The sequence below is a fragment of the Chroicocephalus ridibundus genome, chromosome 3 (genome assembly GCF_963924245.1).
Source record: "Chroicocephalus ridibundus chromosome 3, bChrRid1.1, whole genome shotgun sequence".
NCBI lineage: Eukaryota > Metazoa > Chordata > Aves > Charadriiformes > Laridae > Chroicocephalus > Chroicocephalus ridibundus.
The window spans coordinates 19,667,148-19,684,779 of NC_086286.1; the positions used below are offsets into that span (position 1 = coordinate 19,667,148).

At 38.3% G+C, this 17,632-nt stretch overlaps 1 protein-coding gene across 12 annotated transcripts in view; it reads left to right on the forward strand.

The window, feature by feature from the left end:
* MAP4K3 (mitogen-activated protein kinase kinase kinase kinase 3) overlaps positions 1–17,632 on the forward strand; it is an 81,062-nt gene that overhangs the window by 53,869 nt on the left and 9,561 nt on the right. For 11 of the 12 annotated variants that reach the window (XM_063328265.1, XM_063328263.1, XM_063328268.1 and 8 more), the window contains 8 exons: positions 1,234–1,275; positions 4,745–4,829; positions 5,996–6,075; positions 8,780–8,840; positions 8,927–9,044; positions 11,685–11,743; positions 14,291–14,394; positions 15,185–15,356. In XM_063328265.1, the coding sequence (XP_063184335.1) occupies positions 1,234–1,275; positions 4,745–4,829; positions 5,996–6,075; positions 8,780–8,840; positions 8,927–9,044; positions 11,685–11,743; positions 14,291–14,394; positions 15,185–15,356 (721 nt within the window). The remainder of the gene's footprint in view (positions 1–1,233; positions 1,276–4,744; positions 4,830–5,995; positions 6,076–8,779; positions 8,841–8,926; positions 9,045–11,684; positions 11,744–14,290; positions 14,395–15,184; positions 15,357–17,632) is intronic. The other variant, XM_063328261.1, reaches the window with a different exon arrangement.

Below are 17,632 nucleotides of genomic sequence, written 5' to 3' on the forward strand. Positions count from 1 at the left end.
CTTGGGTTTAGTGTCAGACTTGAGCTACGTGTACTCATGTGAAGTTGCACTCGTGGAGAGAATGCAGTTTTATACCATGTGTAGTCTCCTCCAGCTGTAAACTGAGGAAAGGGAATATTCCTGCATTTCTTTCTCCTCTTCCGAGTGAGTTTTTTCAATCAAAGCAGCAAATGGCTTTCAGAGTGGTCACTCAGTTACTATGATGCAAAAAGTGGGAATGTGAAATGGGAGAGAGTGGGACATCTGTAGTTAGATCAGAGTAAATATAATGTGAAACTGTGCTCTTTGGGGGCCTCTTCTAAGGATGAGGTTGGAAATGTCACTCTTTTGAGAGAAGTTAAGAGAAAATAAAGCAGAAACATTGTATGCATTTTTGTTTTGGTTTAAGGAAGTGCCAGTAATACTGGCAGTAGTTTGGAAAGCATGATTTCCTGAACTGCTTTGAACTTGGCATTCGAAATTGTGTGTTTGAAGTTTCCTGCGTTACCTATAAAATTAATTTCTTCGGAAGTATGTATTTACTAGGAGAAATTAATACTGGTACAGGAAAGTGGGTCTAGTGCTGACTGATAGAGTTTAACGTTGCTTGTAATATTGAACAATTGCTGCAATATTGCTTCAGCTTTGTATACTGGATATGGTATTCTTTCAGGTATCATCATAATGTGAAAATGTTGCACAATAGACCATGCAGACATTCAATGAGCAGGTATTAGGGAATCATAGTAGAGGTTTTAATGAAAAAAAAATTACACGGGTAGTTTGTGGTGTGTGGTCACTAGAGACATGTGGTTAGCAGACTCGCACAGAATTATGGAAGTGTCAGTTGCAAGGGGGGGGTCTGTAGCCTAACCTCATGCTTAAAACTGGCACTGTACCCGAAGCTCAGCCATGGCTTTCACATCTGGTACATGTGGCATTGGACAAAGCGGAGTGTCCCAGTAGGTGCCTAGTGCCTTCCATTTAGTGTAGTGTAGAAATATGCAACTCTATCTACTGTCTTAAATCTGTGGGGAGGGTTTTGTATCTATTTCTTCTGTAGATACAAGTATTGGCTTTTTATTTTCTCCTTATATAATTTCGCTCAACTATTTATCAAGTGCTGTTAACTGCATTCTGAAAAAAAATTATTTTAGACTTGTATTTTGGTTATGCTGTATTGTGACCTGAGAATATGCATGTTCATGCATATGTGCACATGTGGATGTAAACATTTTAACTTTTATTTTCTAGAAACCAATTAGTAACGGCCTTCCTCCCACACCTAAAGTACATGTGAGTATTACTGAGTCATACCAAATGCGTGCTGGAGGCAGGACATGTTTTCTTGCTAAAGCTGAGAGAGTACCTTTTTTGAATGTTTGTCGTATTTTTAAAAAATATAAAAGCTAGTATCTCTTAGAAATGTTAAGCCATACAGGTATGGTATTTCAGAAATCACAAGGATGTGTAAGTGCAAATGACACTATTTTTTGCTTCCTATCCATTTTAGAGAAGCAGGACAGGTTAAGGTAGATGTCACGCTTCTGTGCCTTAGAACTGTAATCTCTTGCATAAATGCACAGGATTGTTCGGGAGCTCTGAATTCTTGATATATTCAGCATTGTTTATTGAGGTCAATCCTGTTTTAATAAACTAAATATTAGACTAAATGTGTGGCCTAGGAGTGTGTATTTTAAACTAGCAGATGACAGAAATTTGGAAGTGCTCCTAGCATTGAAAAGAACCAAATCATCCTGGGGAGGGGAAATAAGATAGATTCAGTGATTGGAATGAGAAAAAAGGTAGAAAATAGAATAGCTCAAAATGAAGTCATACATGTTGAACTTCTGCCACAAACTTCAACAACAGGCCATCAGAGTATGACTGTGAGTTGCTAATATAATGAAGCTGTAAAAAGAGACAGACTAAAATAGGAAAACTTTTGAAGCTGATCAAATGAGTCTTTGAGTGTTGGAGTGTTCTCCACATGTTCGTGTATCTTTGTAGTGCACTAATTCTCTGGTTCTGAGGGTCCTCAGGTTAGAAACTCTTTCCCCTCTCTTCCTCTTCACTCATCACACCCCACCTTTTATGTACAACAAACTTTCTAACCTTCTTGTTCAGTGTTCAAGACTGATTTGGCACTCACATATTGCCCTCAACCTGCTGTCTCCATTGGTTGCCAAATAACAAAAATTTGAGTAAGGAAAGGGTTTTCTCCCAGGTCATTGGGATTACTGGACTTTTTACTTTCCTCTATTGTGGAGCACGTTTTGCATCCTAACATCAAGTGGGAGTCTTAATTCAATGATTATGCTGCTACTGCAAGTAAAACTTTGACAATATTTTAATCTCTTCTGTTCTCTTTCTGTGGGACATCATTGTTCTGATTCTTGTTTGTTTGGGTTTTTTTGATTTGTTGTTGTTAAGTGTGTTGCCGAGTGGTGTTTTGCGTCCTCACTGTCCTGTAAAATAGTTTGATGTTCTGGGGCTCTGTTTAAAATTGTATCTGTGCATGGTTGCCTGTGACTAGATGTTTTGTTCAACTTTCTTAATAACCCAGTTTGGTAGTTTTTTTCCCTGCTGTTTTAGGTGGCTTGCAGCACAGGGAGACCCGTTAGATGCTACTAATGAGGGAATGCCCTGCCTGCTGAAATTCCTCTAGGACTTAAATGCCTCCATGGCAGCAGTCAGATTAAGCAGCCTTGCTTCAACCTTTTATTTCGTGTTTGTGGTGTTTTTCCCCACTAGCGACTCAGTTTAATAATTTGTCTGATTCTCAGCTGTATCCTTGAGATTTACTTGCTATTTAGAGATGATACCCTTAGGTTCCGTTTAGCCTTCTGAGGCATTTGCAGCAGTGTCTTGGTTCTGCAGGCTTCCTGGAGATTGGGGCTGAGAATGGCCAGAGGAAAATGATTAGTCTCTTCAGATTTCTGTTGTCTCCTCCTTTCTTATCCAACTTCCCATTGCAGAGCTCAGCTAGGTCTTAGCAGTGAGCGCAGCTTCCCTCCACTGTGCAGCATCTCTCTCAGGTCAAGGAGAATTGTGTAGCTGGTTATGGGAGGCTCAGAAACACTTGGCAATGTTGTAGGAGGTCAGTGCTGCGAGTGTCATCTTGTGTATTTTCTGTTGAGGGCCTTTCAGTACCCTGCACACTTGGGATGACGTTTCCATAAATCCCAAAAAAATCCCTTTATTGTTTTTCTTTACATCATCCCTCTTTCAAACTCCTTGTTGCCAAGGGATTTGACAACATTGAAGCTGTCACTGCCTTGAGGTCACTCAGTCATCAGTATGTGCTCATATTCCTGCCTCATGCCTATCTTTTCCCTTACTGCTGTTCTAATGCCTGCAGAAGGATCATCTCGTTGTCTAGCAAGCAGCCAGCTCCCTGCGTTGGTACTTGGATTTCTGCAGCGGTACCAGCAGTGTTGAAGTCTTTCCCCTTGTCTCTGTGCAATGGGGTCTTTCATGGTTTGCTGATTACCTTAATGAATTTGATGCTTGCCTCACATAAGTATGTATGGACAAACTCATGGACTTCGTTATAGTGATGCAAGAGCGAGAGATGTCCAAAGCACAAAGAAGAGTCTAATTTCTGCTGCTTTTCATTTTAAAGGGTTAATTATGAAGTTATTTTTCTTTTCTTATTGAACTAAACTATGTTCAGAAACGACTGAAATGTGCGCAGACTTCCTTATTCAGCAACAGGTTAACAAAAAAACCTCTCCAAATGTTAACACAAGAGCTATCTGGTTAATTCAGGTTATAGATTGATAATAATTCACACAGTATTAACATAAAGTGGAAACATTGCCATTCTGTAGCCGTATTACAGAGTATGTAGCTTTGCATAAAGGCGACACCTGCTTATATGCAGGATGGCAGCCCTTGGCTATGACTGGTTCTTGTGTTTGACCATTATTTGATAAATTATATCATTTCATTTTACTAATTGTTGTTTACTACTGCATCATTCATTTTCATCTACAGTACTATCAATCATCAACTCTGTTTCTTAACAAAATAGTATGGGTAATTGTTATGTTATGTTTGAGGGGAAAGGAGGAAGCCCTGGGCTTTTGCTTTTCTGTCATCTTGAAGCAAATTTACTAAATATTCTTATAAATGCCTGCAAATGGTTGCGCTTCACTAGGAGGAAGATGAAGAGATCGATTATATTATACTATGCATGACACTTACTTGATAGGCAAACTGAGTTTATTAGAGTTATACTGAACAAGGAGCGGGATCTTCTGCCAGAGGTTTCCCTTTGGGAAGGAAGCAATCAATATTGAAAAGGAGTTAATTTGAAACAACTAATAGAGAATTGGAGACAAAAAATTTGATTGTTTAATGACTTGGAGTTTTATTTTAAATACGTGAAGTATGGCAAGAATAATGTTTCTCTGTTGAGGCTTTCTGAAGTCACAAAATTCAAGAACCTTTTTGAGGTTTGTCACCTTTGTAGTACATGTAGTACACATGTGCTTAGGCTGTTAATTTAAGAGCTAATTCCAAAATGCTAATTTTGGGATGTTTGTTCAGAAAGGTCTTACGCACAAAGGAAAAATCACTTTAAAAAAAAAAAAAATAAAATCCCTTTGTCAACTTGTCTGTATGAGGTTATTTTCCACATAGCAAATGAAATTACTCTTAACTTTTTGTTACTACTTTAAGTAAAAATAATCCTATTGGAAATGTCACATTTTAATTTTTCATTGTTTCATTTAATTTTTAATTGTTTTCACTTCTACAGATGGGTGCTTGCTTTTCAAAGGTTTTCAATGGCTGTCCATTAAAAATTCATTGTGCAACATCATGGATAAATCCAGATACAAGAGGTAATATATTATGTATATTTTACCCACTTTGTTCTTTCCTTTGATTTCAAGAGTGCTAAGATGAGCAAGATTATTCCTTTTAAAATAGACATATGGTAAAATAGGTTTATTCATATAAGCAGAAGTTCTTCTTTAATTATGTCACTGCTGTCTGAAGTTCAATGTTGGGTTTTTTTAATTATGTTAAGGTATACAGGGTGCAGTTTTCAGCTTTGATTAAAAAGAATAAATTACATATCAAAAGTAAAAAAGAAATTTTTTTTTGTTTTGATTCAAGACTCTTCTCAACATTTTTGGTCCAAAATATGCCAATCCTAATTTATTTTTAAAAAATATGACTTTTGGAGGCCCTAGTTGAAATTGATTTCTTTATCATTCACTTGATTTATGTTTTGGTTTTGTTTTTTTTTTTTTCTCCCCCATAAATCCTTCTGGTCCTACAGGTGTTTCTGCAATTCTCTTTATTTTTGCATACATTTTAGTGCTTTATTAAATAGCCTGATGAAAGAAGTAATTGGTAACATTGTACTCGCATTGCCTGAGTTTCACCTTTTGATTATAGGCTGTATAGACATGCTACTGAGCCAGTATGCAAGAAAATACTTAAGTTTTTTTAGAAACGGAAATGACAGAAATCAGTTTTTTTGCAGTTGACATCTTCTCAATATGAGATGTCTTTTTTGCATACCTAAATGGAATCCAGGGTATTAATTATGTTCAAGAGGTGAGGCACCCCCCAAAGCACTGAGAAAACCAGTACTGAGTTCCAGTCAATACTGCTGCTGAAGTACTCAAAAAGAAGACGATGAATATGTCACAAAATATATGGAAATGTCTAAGGAGGATAATCTGTATATGAGGAAATTATTCACATGAATTCTTGCTTATGGTCGTATCACTCTGGGTTTTTATTCCAACTGTTAGTCACCAAAAAAAAGACAACTGATCTTTCCTAGTGTCTTAAAACAGCCCCATCCACAAATTTAAGCTTCCTTAGCAAGATTAATTTTCCATGCTTTAAAACACCATAGCTGTTTTAGGTTGGTTTGTTTCAATGCATGTAATGGTTTTAAGTCTTTTTTTTTTTTTGGTAAAGAGCTGCATATTCTTAAAAAACACGCCTTCCTTAAATCAGAATTTCTAGATTTTTTTTTTTGTGTTTGCAGATCAGTACTTGATATTTGGTGCAGAAGAAGGTATTTACACGTTGAACCTCAATGAACTTCATGAAACATCAATGGAGCAGGTATATTTCTGTTTTGGTATTTTGGAAAAAAATTACATCTTTGTCACTTTTTTTAGCCACTCAGATTAATGTTGTATAATCCGTGTAAAAATTGTCCTTACTGCAATTACATAGGCACTAGCTACACTGGGAATTACCTTAAATGTTTACTATTGAGGACACCTTTCAGTCATGTTTAAGCTTTTTGTAGGCTGAACAGTTTTTAAGTAGGAGATCTGCATATATCAATGTGTTGACCTTCATTGTGGTGCATTGTTGTGCAGTTAAATGATTTGTTAAATTGTATGGAATTTTCCTGATGTATTTTGGATGAAAGTTTCTATTTTCTCTAAAGCTTTGTTACAAGATAGAGTATTTGCACCAAATGTGTTTCAGCTACAGGGAAGGAAGGAGATCTTTTATACACTAGATTTCATTCTTTTGGTCTCAAAAGCAGCTTTGCTGATGAGACTCGGCATACTGAATCCCAATTAAAACTCTGTCTTTGCTGAATCTTATAAATAGGTTTGGGGTTTTTTTTGAGGGGATGGTGGGGAGGGGAAAATGCCAGTTGCAGGCTTTTCTGTATGGTGACTTCTCCAGCTCTTTTGTTAATCTCTAAGAGACTTGTTTTCTTTCCTGCCCTCTCCCTAATTTAGGGAGCTATGCATCTGCCATCAAGATGGAGGAATTTGCAAGGACAGCCTTCACACTGTAAGCTGGAGGCACTGGTGTTTGTTCATCTTCCAGGGTCCAGACGTTGTAGATATGTCTGTTGTGTTGAGAAGGCGGCCTAGCTAGCTTGCACTGATCTCCATGTGACCCATAATCGTACCGGTGCTTGAGTTTAGCTAGTTCAAACTTAGCTCAGGTACCTCCCTGCTGCTACACCGCAGGTGTAAAACCTACCCTGAGAAATATCACTAATACAATAATTCTTGTAGGCCAGGTAGACCAAAGAAAGTTTTGTTTGAGTTTGGTGGGGTTTTCTTTATTTGGTGGTTTTTGTTAGCGCCTTTTTTTTAATTGGCAAGGAGAATAGGTGTAATGAAACTCGTGCTCTCATATCCATCTTTGTTTTCGATAAGCACTGCGTTCTGTAGTGCATCGCCTACTGAGCTTTTAGGGAAATGTTTTAATAAGCACTTAAGAACAGATGCTTGTAAAAACAGCCAGTCACGTGTGGAACAGGAGGAATGAGTTGAGGTCAATCAACCTGCAAATCTGAAGTATTGCTGTTCTTCTCTAGTCCTCAGATCCAAACCTACTAAGTAACAATATGCTTGTGCAGCTACAGAAGATCAACTTTCACACTTAAATTTGGATGCAGCCAGGCTGGTAGATTATTACCATAGGTTTTTCTTACAGTGTGTTTAGGTTATGAGAAGACTTTGGGAATCGAAGTGCACCCGCCATGCTAACCACTTATTACATAGTTATTAATGATTACAGGCAATAGGGCTTTAATAGCATTTTCAAGTTCTGTGGTGCACTTCATTTTATTTTTTTTACTCTCTAGGTCTGATACAATTCAATGTAAAAGCAAAAGTAGTATCCATGGTTATTTTTTACTACATTCTGTTTCGCTAACGAACAAAGCAATGATAACATACATTTCCAGGAGTTAGCACAGCTTCAAGATGAATCTCTTGCTCTTTGGCAGAAAAATCTTTCAATTAATTTACTGATCTCTTCAAATCTTTCTAATAAACCAGCAGTGAGATTGTTGGGGGGGTTTTGTTGTTTGGTGGGAATTTTTTGTTTGGGTGTTTGGTTTTTTTTGGTTGTGTTTTTTTAGGAGCAAAAGAAATGTCCTCCCAAGTGGTCTGTCTAGCCCAATAGTCTATTTCCTAAAGTGGCAGTAGGAAAGGCACTTGAACTTGGCTACTCTGCTGTCCATTCTCAGACTCCACTAGAATCATTGAATCAGGGATGTTGAAGGATCCCTGCCTATTTGCTGTTTGTGTCCATTTGTGGACTTGTTGGACAGGGTTATGTCTAATTCCTGGTTTACCCCATTGATACTTTTCACCTCCATGACCTCTTGTGGCAACAAGCTCCAGAAGTTATGTGAGGGGGGTGGAAAAAAGTACCATAATTTTTTTTAATTTTTTTTTTTTAAAGGATTTCCTGTTGGTTTCAGCTGCATCTTTCTAGTAATTGAGGCATTTGTCAAATAACAGTTCTGTCTTGACAATTTGTTGCGTTCCTTGATCACTTGAAATGTGTAATCATATGTAGATGGACAGTCCCTTCAAGTGCCAGTTTTAATTGTTTCAAGAGATTTGGACTATCACAGGATTTAGAATGGCTATGGTTTGTTGACCATGCTTTGTTTACTGAGGTTTATGTTGTTAAGCTTTTCTCATTTGAAGGAGAAAGTTTGGTGGTTTTTAAAATTTTTGAAAAAGGATGGATTGGTCTTTATAATGATGTCTTGTGGGCTAATTATAGTATACTTGAAGACTATAAAATATAAAATGTGCTAATTGTCTAAATGTTAATATGTATGTTGAATATAGTGTGTGTGCCTAAGATTTACTCTGAATTAACTCTGCAATCCAGGTAAACATTACTTGGCTTAAGCTAATTTCTGCTACAAAAAGCAAGTCAATGTTAATTTTATCCTGTTGTCTATGCAGATATTAATTGATCAACTTAATATGCTCACGTTTTATGTATATCAAAGTGAATGCTTTTGTTTCTTTTTCTTTCCCTTTATCAGCTATTTCCTCGAAGGTGTACATGGTTATATGTCATGAACAATTGCTTGTTATCAATATCCGGTAAGTTACTGTGCTGTCTTGGGATGGTAGTGCAGGTAAACATTTGGGTTCGTATTTGAAGTGTGGTTTTGTTTTCTAATTTCTAGGTAAAGCTTCTCAGCTCTATTCCCATAATCTTCCAGGACTCTTTGATTATGCAAGGCAAATGCAAAAGTTACCCGTTGCTATTCCAGCACATAAACTTCCTGACCGAATACTTCCCAGGTAAATACAAATCACCAGATATATCAGAATACCTTAATTCTGTGAGTTCAGGATATGCTTGTGAAACTCTGGGAATACCGAATAATGTGTAGCTCTGTTCACAGATTGCCGTTAATAACTCATGGGTATTAACGAGAGGGTAGACCCCTAAATTTACACAAATCAATATGTGAATATACTCTTACTAAAGAAATGGGGTTTGGTACCTCTTATCTTCTTGTAATGAAGCCTCTTGTTCCTGGGCATAGCTCTTTTCAGGTGTAGTCTAGTATGGTAAATCATGGTTGTACTTGACCCTAAACAAAATCTAGGGTCAATATTGTACCTGTGAAATTGCAGGCAAGTAGAAATGGTGATCCTACATTAGTTACTCTGGGCACTATCTTTGCGTTCTATTAAAAAAAAAAAAAAAAGTCGGGATGTGTAATCTCTTACCACAGAGAGAATCTCTTACTGCTCATGGGTTATTTTGAAAACTAGGAAGAGTAGAACTGGAGTACAGGTATGACATTCATCATTGGCAAGTCATTTTTTTGCAGGCCAGTGTAGAAAGGTACTTTTGTCCCCAGATGCCTACAGCACATTGTACATGCAGTCCCCCCAACTTTATTTACTAACAACTGCATACAAAATCCCAGAGACTGGGTGCAGTGCTGGCTGCCAAACAAGCTTTTGGAGCCCATTGAAATCCAAGAGGAGGTAGGTAGTAACACTAATCTAGTTTGCAGAGAAACCTTTGATTCTTAAAATGCACAGTGAATCACTGGTTTTTCTCATATAATAGGCTTTCTGTTAGGAAATTGTATTCTGGAAGATCTGTTTTCTACTACCTTTGATTCTTTTAACAACCTATTAACATTTAATTCTTGGGTGCTGGAAAAGCTTCTTGTTCAGTCATCTGCAAACACAATGGTGCAACACTTTTCTGAAAACTGTTTTCTTCCTAGCGGCTGAATTCTAATTACCTAAGAGATAATTTGTGCTTTGAATTGTCTTCTCTGTGCCTGCACCACTGTTCTGCTCCTCCCTTCCAAACTAACCTTGGTTGGGTGACTTTGGCTTGAGGACTGCATCAGCAGTGGACTAATAACCATAATTCCCATAAGAATCATGGGAGGAAAATGTCCAGACTACATTCAGCCTGGGATGACACCTCACCTAAGTTGCAGAGGAGTCAGAAAATTTCTTGTCCACTCATGTCACTTCCCAACAAAAACGCAGCACAACCTGAATGTGTGAGTGCCAAGCCAGTCATTTGAAGTCAGGAGAGACTCATTTAGATAATCCATTTTGCTATTTTACCCCTTGTTGTAAATCATCAGGGTAGTAACATCTAGCCAGGCAGAATTATTAAGCAGCAGAAGTTGAAGTAAGTAGAAGAGCATAATTTTTTTTTTTCCTACCAGACCACAAACTGTATTCTTCAGCAAGTTCCTGGATATACTGTGATGATGAGTGTTACATGAAAAATGTAGATATGTTAAAAGCAAAGTTTTCAGCAGAGAAAATACAAAGCAAAATAGAATTCAAAGTAATTTGTGACATTCATATATTCATCGGCAAAACAGTCTAAGCTCAGTTTATGATACTTGGTAGGCAAACATTCAGTAGCAGAAAATGTCTGTGATAGGTCTCCTTTCCAGCTTCTTTCCCTTGAATGTCCTTGAGCAGTTCCTTTCAAACCTTCCATGACTTCTTCCAACCAAAATTTGTGGCCAGTGCTCAGTTTTCGTGTTGCTCAGTCCTGCTGTGTTATCAGTCACTTCTGGACTGCTTCATTTGAAATGCAGTGCAAGTATTTTCGTAATTCATAGCTTTGACTGCAGCATCTGTCCACTTATTCTTATCTTTTCTACAGCATGAAACTAATTATTTTCACTGTTAAGACTACTGTGGCCAATCTCCATACAGTCTGTCATCTTCTAGTCTGTACAAAAGCACCGATTCCCACTACCAGCAAACAACATCATCTTCCCTGATAATTATTTTCATGATTTCTCAGGGAGTGTCCCCTGCACGTGAGAAAAGATCTTGCAAAGCTGCTTTCCAGACCTCCTTCAGGCCTTCGCTTGAAATGCATGCTGTGCTGCCTATGAAAAGTTTTGCAAAACTTAAGCTGTTATTTTGCAAGGACCATGGCCTAGCAAGCTACCCAGTACAGCATCATTTCCCACACCCCTTGGGTCCACGTGTGTTGCCTTTGAACTATAACATCTTTGGAACAAGAGTGGACCTCTACGTTGTCTATGTAGTATCCAGCACAAGATGCAGTGAGTTACAGCATTACAAAGAAGAATGATTATGGGAGTGCAATAGACTATCCAGGCATGCGTATAAATGCATATAATTAAATAACAAGACATAGTGGTAAATGATGCTTGAAGGTACTGGAGTACCTATTCCTCTCCTTTCCTGACTTTTAACTGCATTCGTAATGCTGTATAACTAAGCAGCATCTCAGTGCTAACAGAGGGATCACCAGGTATGTTCTAGGCATATCATTTGGAGAAGAAATATACAAATAAATATATTTTTATCTTTTCCATGGGGCAAATAGAACTTTCCCACCAACAACTCTCTAAAAAGCAAATTCATTAAATTGTTTTAGTTGATCAATAATTCTGTATTTATGTCTTGTAGGAAGTTTGCAGTGTCTACAAAAATTCCTGACACTAAATGGTGTCAGAAGTGTTGTGTTGGTAAGTAAAGATCTGCAGAATAAACGCTAAAAAGTAGTACAAATGGGGGTGGTATTAAGATTACTGAGTCAGATTTAGGAGCTGAAGAGACTTTTGTCATTATTACGAAACCATGTGTTTGCAGACAGTGAGCTTGTTCAGGTTAGGCCTTGCATTTAAGCGCTGAACACTTTCCCATTCTGCTCTTTATATTCAAAGACAATTCTCAGGAAACGCAGAGAAGCAGAATGCATGTCAAATTTAAACGAACCCTCAGGAAGAACCTGATGGAGTGACATAAAGCAGTTATCAGGCTTAAGTAGCCTCACTTCCTAGCACAAGTTCCAGTTATCAATATTGGCTGATAAAAAGCAAGGAGTATTTTCAATTCGTTGAGGACAGTGTTGTCTCTGAAGCGTTTGGAGTGTATTCAAAGTGCCAGCTACTGAAGTGTCAAAAATGCACTGTGTTAAGACACGTTTTAGAATGCGGATGGGGGCAGACAGATTTTAAGCAAACAAACAAAAAAACCCCAACAAATCAAACAAAAAAAAAAACCCTGAAAGGTTATTGTGGATGATCTTTTGGGGTCAAGCTCTTGTCCCCACGTAGTGCAGACATGTTTCACCTGGTGTCCCATAATTGAATGTTTGGTGTGAGGAGTTGTATTATACGGGAGATCTGGCACTTACCCTGACAAAAATCTCCCTGATGTTGCTAAAACATCTGATGTTTGTTAGCGCTTCTTTGTCCAGCTCACCTGTTAAAACTTGACTTTTTCTGGGATACAAATGCTGTAGGGTGTGGTAGGGTGTTAATGACATGTACTGTGTAGGTCCAGGCCTTGCCCTCACTGAGGCATCTAGTCGAGGTGTGAATGTTAACAGATGGTGAGGGGAACAGCCGGAGGAGTGGAGTGACAGGGATCAGAGTAGGTACAAATGCTGGCTTTCTGATGCAAAAATTTGGAAGTCCATATGTTTTCAGGACAGTGTTTATGAAATGAGAAACCTGGTGGTGTGCTCCTCTGTAATCTTACAGTTTCTGTACTAACAGGCACAGAATTTAACAAGCGTGCTGTGGGTCCTGGCATTCAGAGATAGCTTAGCTTAATAAGCGTGCAGTCCTTCTTCCATGAGAGGCGTAAGTGATAATTTGTGATGGCAACAAGGGCGGCTGCAAAAGGCAGGTCTAAGGGGAGAAACGACAGATTCCTGTCTCCTGCCTGTGCAGCCTGAACCCCCATTCCTTCTGGCCTGAGGGAAGTAGCATTGCCACAGGAGGCAGAGAAAGAACTTCCGGACTTGTTTTTCCACCTTAGAGGTGTTGGCAATTGCATGTTTTTTGGTTTCTGCTCCTGAGTTCAGCCTTACCAAGGGTCACACCAAGCCATTACTTGCTGCAGTTTGCTGTTGGTTTGACTGATGTTGAGGGAAAACTTGGATTAATGAAATTAAGCTTTAATGTTTAAGGTGCCAAGGGATTGGGAGTGGATTTCCTTGGCAGTAAGGTAGTGTGAGCATATTTCACTTACGTAGATAGTACTGGATTGTAGAAGCTCGTTATCTGAACTGTGTTGTTAATTGACTGATGGCCCACAGTCACTTTATTGCACTTTAAAATCTGGTCTTTAGATGTTATTGTACAAAGTGCAAAGTAACACTTGTTTGTCTTAACTGAACAGTGCTTAAAGAGTGGAATTTTGTCAATAATATAGAATTAAAGTTGGGAAACTTCAGATTTCACAGTGCTCAATTTCGCAACTTAATTGTTCTCCCTCAATTTTTCATTGAGTTCTGACAAACAATAGAAGAGGAGCAGTTGGGTGGAAATAGATGATCGCACTTTAAAAAAAAAAAAAACACAAACCAACCTGAATTTCCTGCTGATCTAGAAATGTTCATCAGAAATACAGAGCTCCTGGATTTCAGACTTGCTGTGACAGTGCTTGGAAGGCAGCTGAGCGGTTCTCAAGTGACAGTGATTGTTCAGTGCTTGCTGCATACCTGACTGTGTGTCACAGGAAAAGCCATTCTTTAACAGCTTCTTATGATGATGTGGAGATAGTTCAGGCAAACTAATATGGTGAAGCACGATATTTCAAATGTGTGTGCAGTCAGCTGTTTTTCTTAAGACTATCTAAAATAGTAAATCCCACCTACTGGTCTAAAAAAAACCCCCAAAAAAACAACCAAACAAAAAAACCCCAAACAAACAAAAACCAAAACCAACCAAACAAACAAAAAAACCAAACCAAAAAAACCCCCAAACAATTAACTTTACTTTGAATTGGAGAGGTGAAACGTACCACAGTGCTCTTCTAAGAGTCGTGTTTATTATGGCTTGTTTGGTACCAGCTACTAGCAGTTCATGCCTGATAGAAGCATGCTTACTGTCACCATTTTTATAGTGTGAATGTTGACTTTTCAGCAGCTTCCATGTATAAAAGATTAGAGTGGTGGTGGTGGGTGTTTTCCAAAAGTGTATGGCATGTTACTTAGTTGGAAAATGTTTATAATTTGTATTTGCTTAGTACACTAATGTACTCTACCTCTCCTTTTTTGGCAGTGAGGAATCCCTACACAGGCCACAAGTACCTTTGTGGAGCACTACAGTCTAGCATTGTTTTGTTAGAATGGGTTGAACCAATGCAAAAATTTATGTTAATCAAGGTAATATTATGATAAGGTGAAATACTCCCATATTCCATTCTATTTATCTTGTAATGACTTGTTAAGAGCCATTTCTTGAGTTATTAGACTTTTCTCTTGGTTTTTCTTAAATTACATTGAAAGTAGCTATTTACGTGTGTAATATGTATTAACTGGCTCAAAATATTAATAGGAATGTTCTTGGTTTTGTGGTGCACTTCAGTTAAAGAACAAAACCCTTCTCTCCATGAGCATTGTTTTTTAGTTGCACGTTAAAAAAACTCTTGCTGACAGACTGAGGCATGGCGGAGTAGAGTGTTAACAGGGGTTAACGGCAGGCTTGCTCCCATACCAGAGAGAAGGTGGCCACTTATTCTATGCTTTGTGACACTGGAGGTGCCCAGAAATGGGTCTTGCCACCCCATCTGACACAACCTGAAGAGATGGAGCCAGGGTGGACTCATGTTTGTAGAGAGGCAGCTACTATAGCTTGGTCAGCGTGGGAAACAAGGCGTAGAGACTCCGTAGCCGTGGAGGGCAATGACGGGTGTAGCACTCTTGTCATCTGTGTGCGTCTGCACAGGACACACGTGATGAAAGACATCTTACCTTATTTAACTGAATTGGCATGAAGACTCTTTAAACTTCTTAACTTGGGCTTTTTGTATCTATCAGTTACTGTTATCTGAAAGAAGTAAACTTCATGTTACAAAATATATGGCATAAAATTTACTGTACAGTTTAAATAGCTAATAGCAACTCAGACTAAACTTGTTTCCCTTCTAATATTTGTTTTTGTTTTTTAATCTAGCACATAGACTTTCCTGTACCTTGTCCACTGAGATTGTTTGAAATGCTGGTAGTCCCTGAGCAAGAATTCCCTTTAGTTTGTGTCGGTGTCAGTAGAGGAAGAGACTTCAACCAGGTGGTGAAGTTTGAGACTGTCAACCCAAATTCTACCTCCTCATGGTTTACAGAAACAGGTTTGTGTGCTGTTGTAATTGTGTTCAGAAATGTTCCTTGCTCTTCTATTATATCTGAAGCACTAGAGAGGTAGTTTCCTCTGAGGAAAGTAATGGTTAAATCATTAAGGCTAAGTGATCAATTTAAGTTTTCCATTTAAAGGAGTATCTGGTTGTACCTGCTTGCACATGCACTTTTTCTCGGATGTTTCTACTTGTTGAACTGATTTGATTTCATGAGATTTTGAGTATAGCAGAGGTTGGAGTTGTGGTTTCTTGTATTTCCATAAATCAGGCTGTACTTGACTATTACCCACTGTGCTGTTCTGTGCTCTACGCTGGCACTGTGACTTCTGTTTATTTAATGGAATTTAATAGAATTGTACTCAGAGCAATTTCTGTCAACATCACTGTAGGTGTGGTTTGGCTCTCCCGCAATAAGCCAGTGTGGTTAGAAATGGTGTTATCAGCCTCCTGCTGAGAGAGAGCATGTTTATATTATTCTGATGTTTAAGGAAAGCGAGAGGGATTAGGACCACTGGTAGCAGGAAAAAAAGTACCTGTCCGTCAGTGGTCTGGGCGCTGTGAGCGAGAAAGCCACCATCTGAGCAACAACAGAAATTCTCTTAAGAAGGAAGTGTGCTAAGAACTACTTTCCTAGACTTGCAAGGTTTCCCCCTAAACCTAGACACGGTAGTGAGCTGACAGCAGTCATAGGCTTGCAGGTTTAAAAGCAGTAAATAGCTTTGCTATTACTAGGCATAGAGCCCTTGTTGGTGGATGATGAATTTATACATAGCCCTGTGCTGGCATATACACGTGTGTGAGTCCGGCTGATTGCATACTGTGGAATTCACTAAGTAGTACAGTTTCCACTGGGAAGGTGCCTGCTGACCTTCTCACTGCTGAAAAGCCCCTCAGATTTTGACACAGTTTAAAACATAGTTGCAAGAGACAAAGTGATCAGTGGATGGCCAATTAATGTACTTGCCTACTTCAGAGTTAGTGCATTTTATTTTCAAACTCATACATATGCATGACTTCAGTAGAATCCATAAAAATAGCATGCTGAAGAGAAATTCTTTGACACATAATGTCCTGTTGTCATTTTTCTCTCTGTATTGTCTGCAATTGTCTGTGTGTAAATGCAAGAATAGTAATCCCTTCCTGGTTCTCTCTTTTTTTTTTTTTTTTTTTTTTTGTGAAAAATTTAACATTGCATTGTGCCTTCCAAAACCAGTACTTTAGCTTCCTTGAATCACTTGTGTGTTCTCTTGTTGTCTTGTTGTTATTTTCTCCTTTTTGTTTGACGCTAATTTAAAGCCTCATGTTGTATTGGTTTATTCCTGTCCCCTGCTGGCAGGACAGTGATAATGCAATAAAACAGATTTTTCAGTTTTTTAAATGAGGAAAATGTGTACCATATGGTCACAAATAGCTTCCATCAAATAGTAGTTTTCATTATTTGACATTGGACATTTTTTGTAAATGTCTCATAAAGACGTTTTTAAAAAATTAGCTGGCAGAGACTTACTGCAGGGGGTTTTTTCCCCCTTGCCATCCTTCTTCTGTTAGCTTCAGCCAGTGCAGTGCATGTTTGCACATTGCATAATGTGGCTGCACAGATGTATATCTTCCAGTCCTTCTGTTGCATGCTTTCATCATGGCTACATCGACTTTTGGTTAAGATCATGCACTAGAAACTGGATAAAATCATAAATGTATACCTTCCAAGATAAACAGCCATCATCCTTGAGGAGGTGTTTTGCTTCTCAACAGGACCATGGATTTTATTATTGAACTGAAAGCTGCTTTTGTATTTTAGGTAACATGCTCTAATCTCTAACATCTCGAACAGATTTAATGAGTTTCTCTTTTCTGTACAAAAGAATGCCTACAGAATTGCTGGCAGTAATGCTGAGTTAGTAAGAGCTGCTTTTTGTGTAATGTTAACCTTAACAAACAAAGGACCAAAACTACACTTCTCTTTTGAGTTGACGTGTCCACTAATCACTTGTGGGTCAGATCCTCCTGTTTGCTGTGATGGAGACTGCTGCAGCTGTAATGCAGAGAGAGGAAGGTAACCCTTCTTTTAAGAGTTTGGAGAAGGAAATAATCCCCTATTTTTGGAAGATCTGGGGATGGAAAGTCTGAAAATAGCAGCAAGAATTAAGTACTCGCAGAAGTCCCTAGCAAGATTTAGAAATAAAGGCAGAAGAAAAATCAAATGAAACAGCATTCAGGTTCAGTGTGGGCAGTTTCATATATCTGCCTTTTTTTGCAACAGCAATATTAAA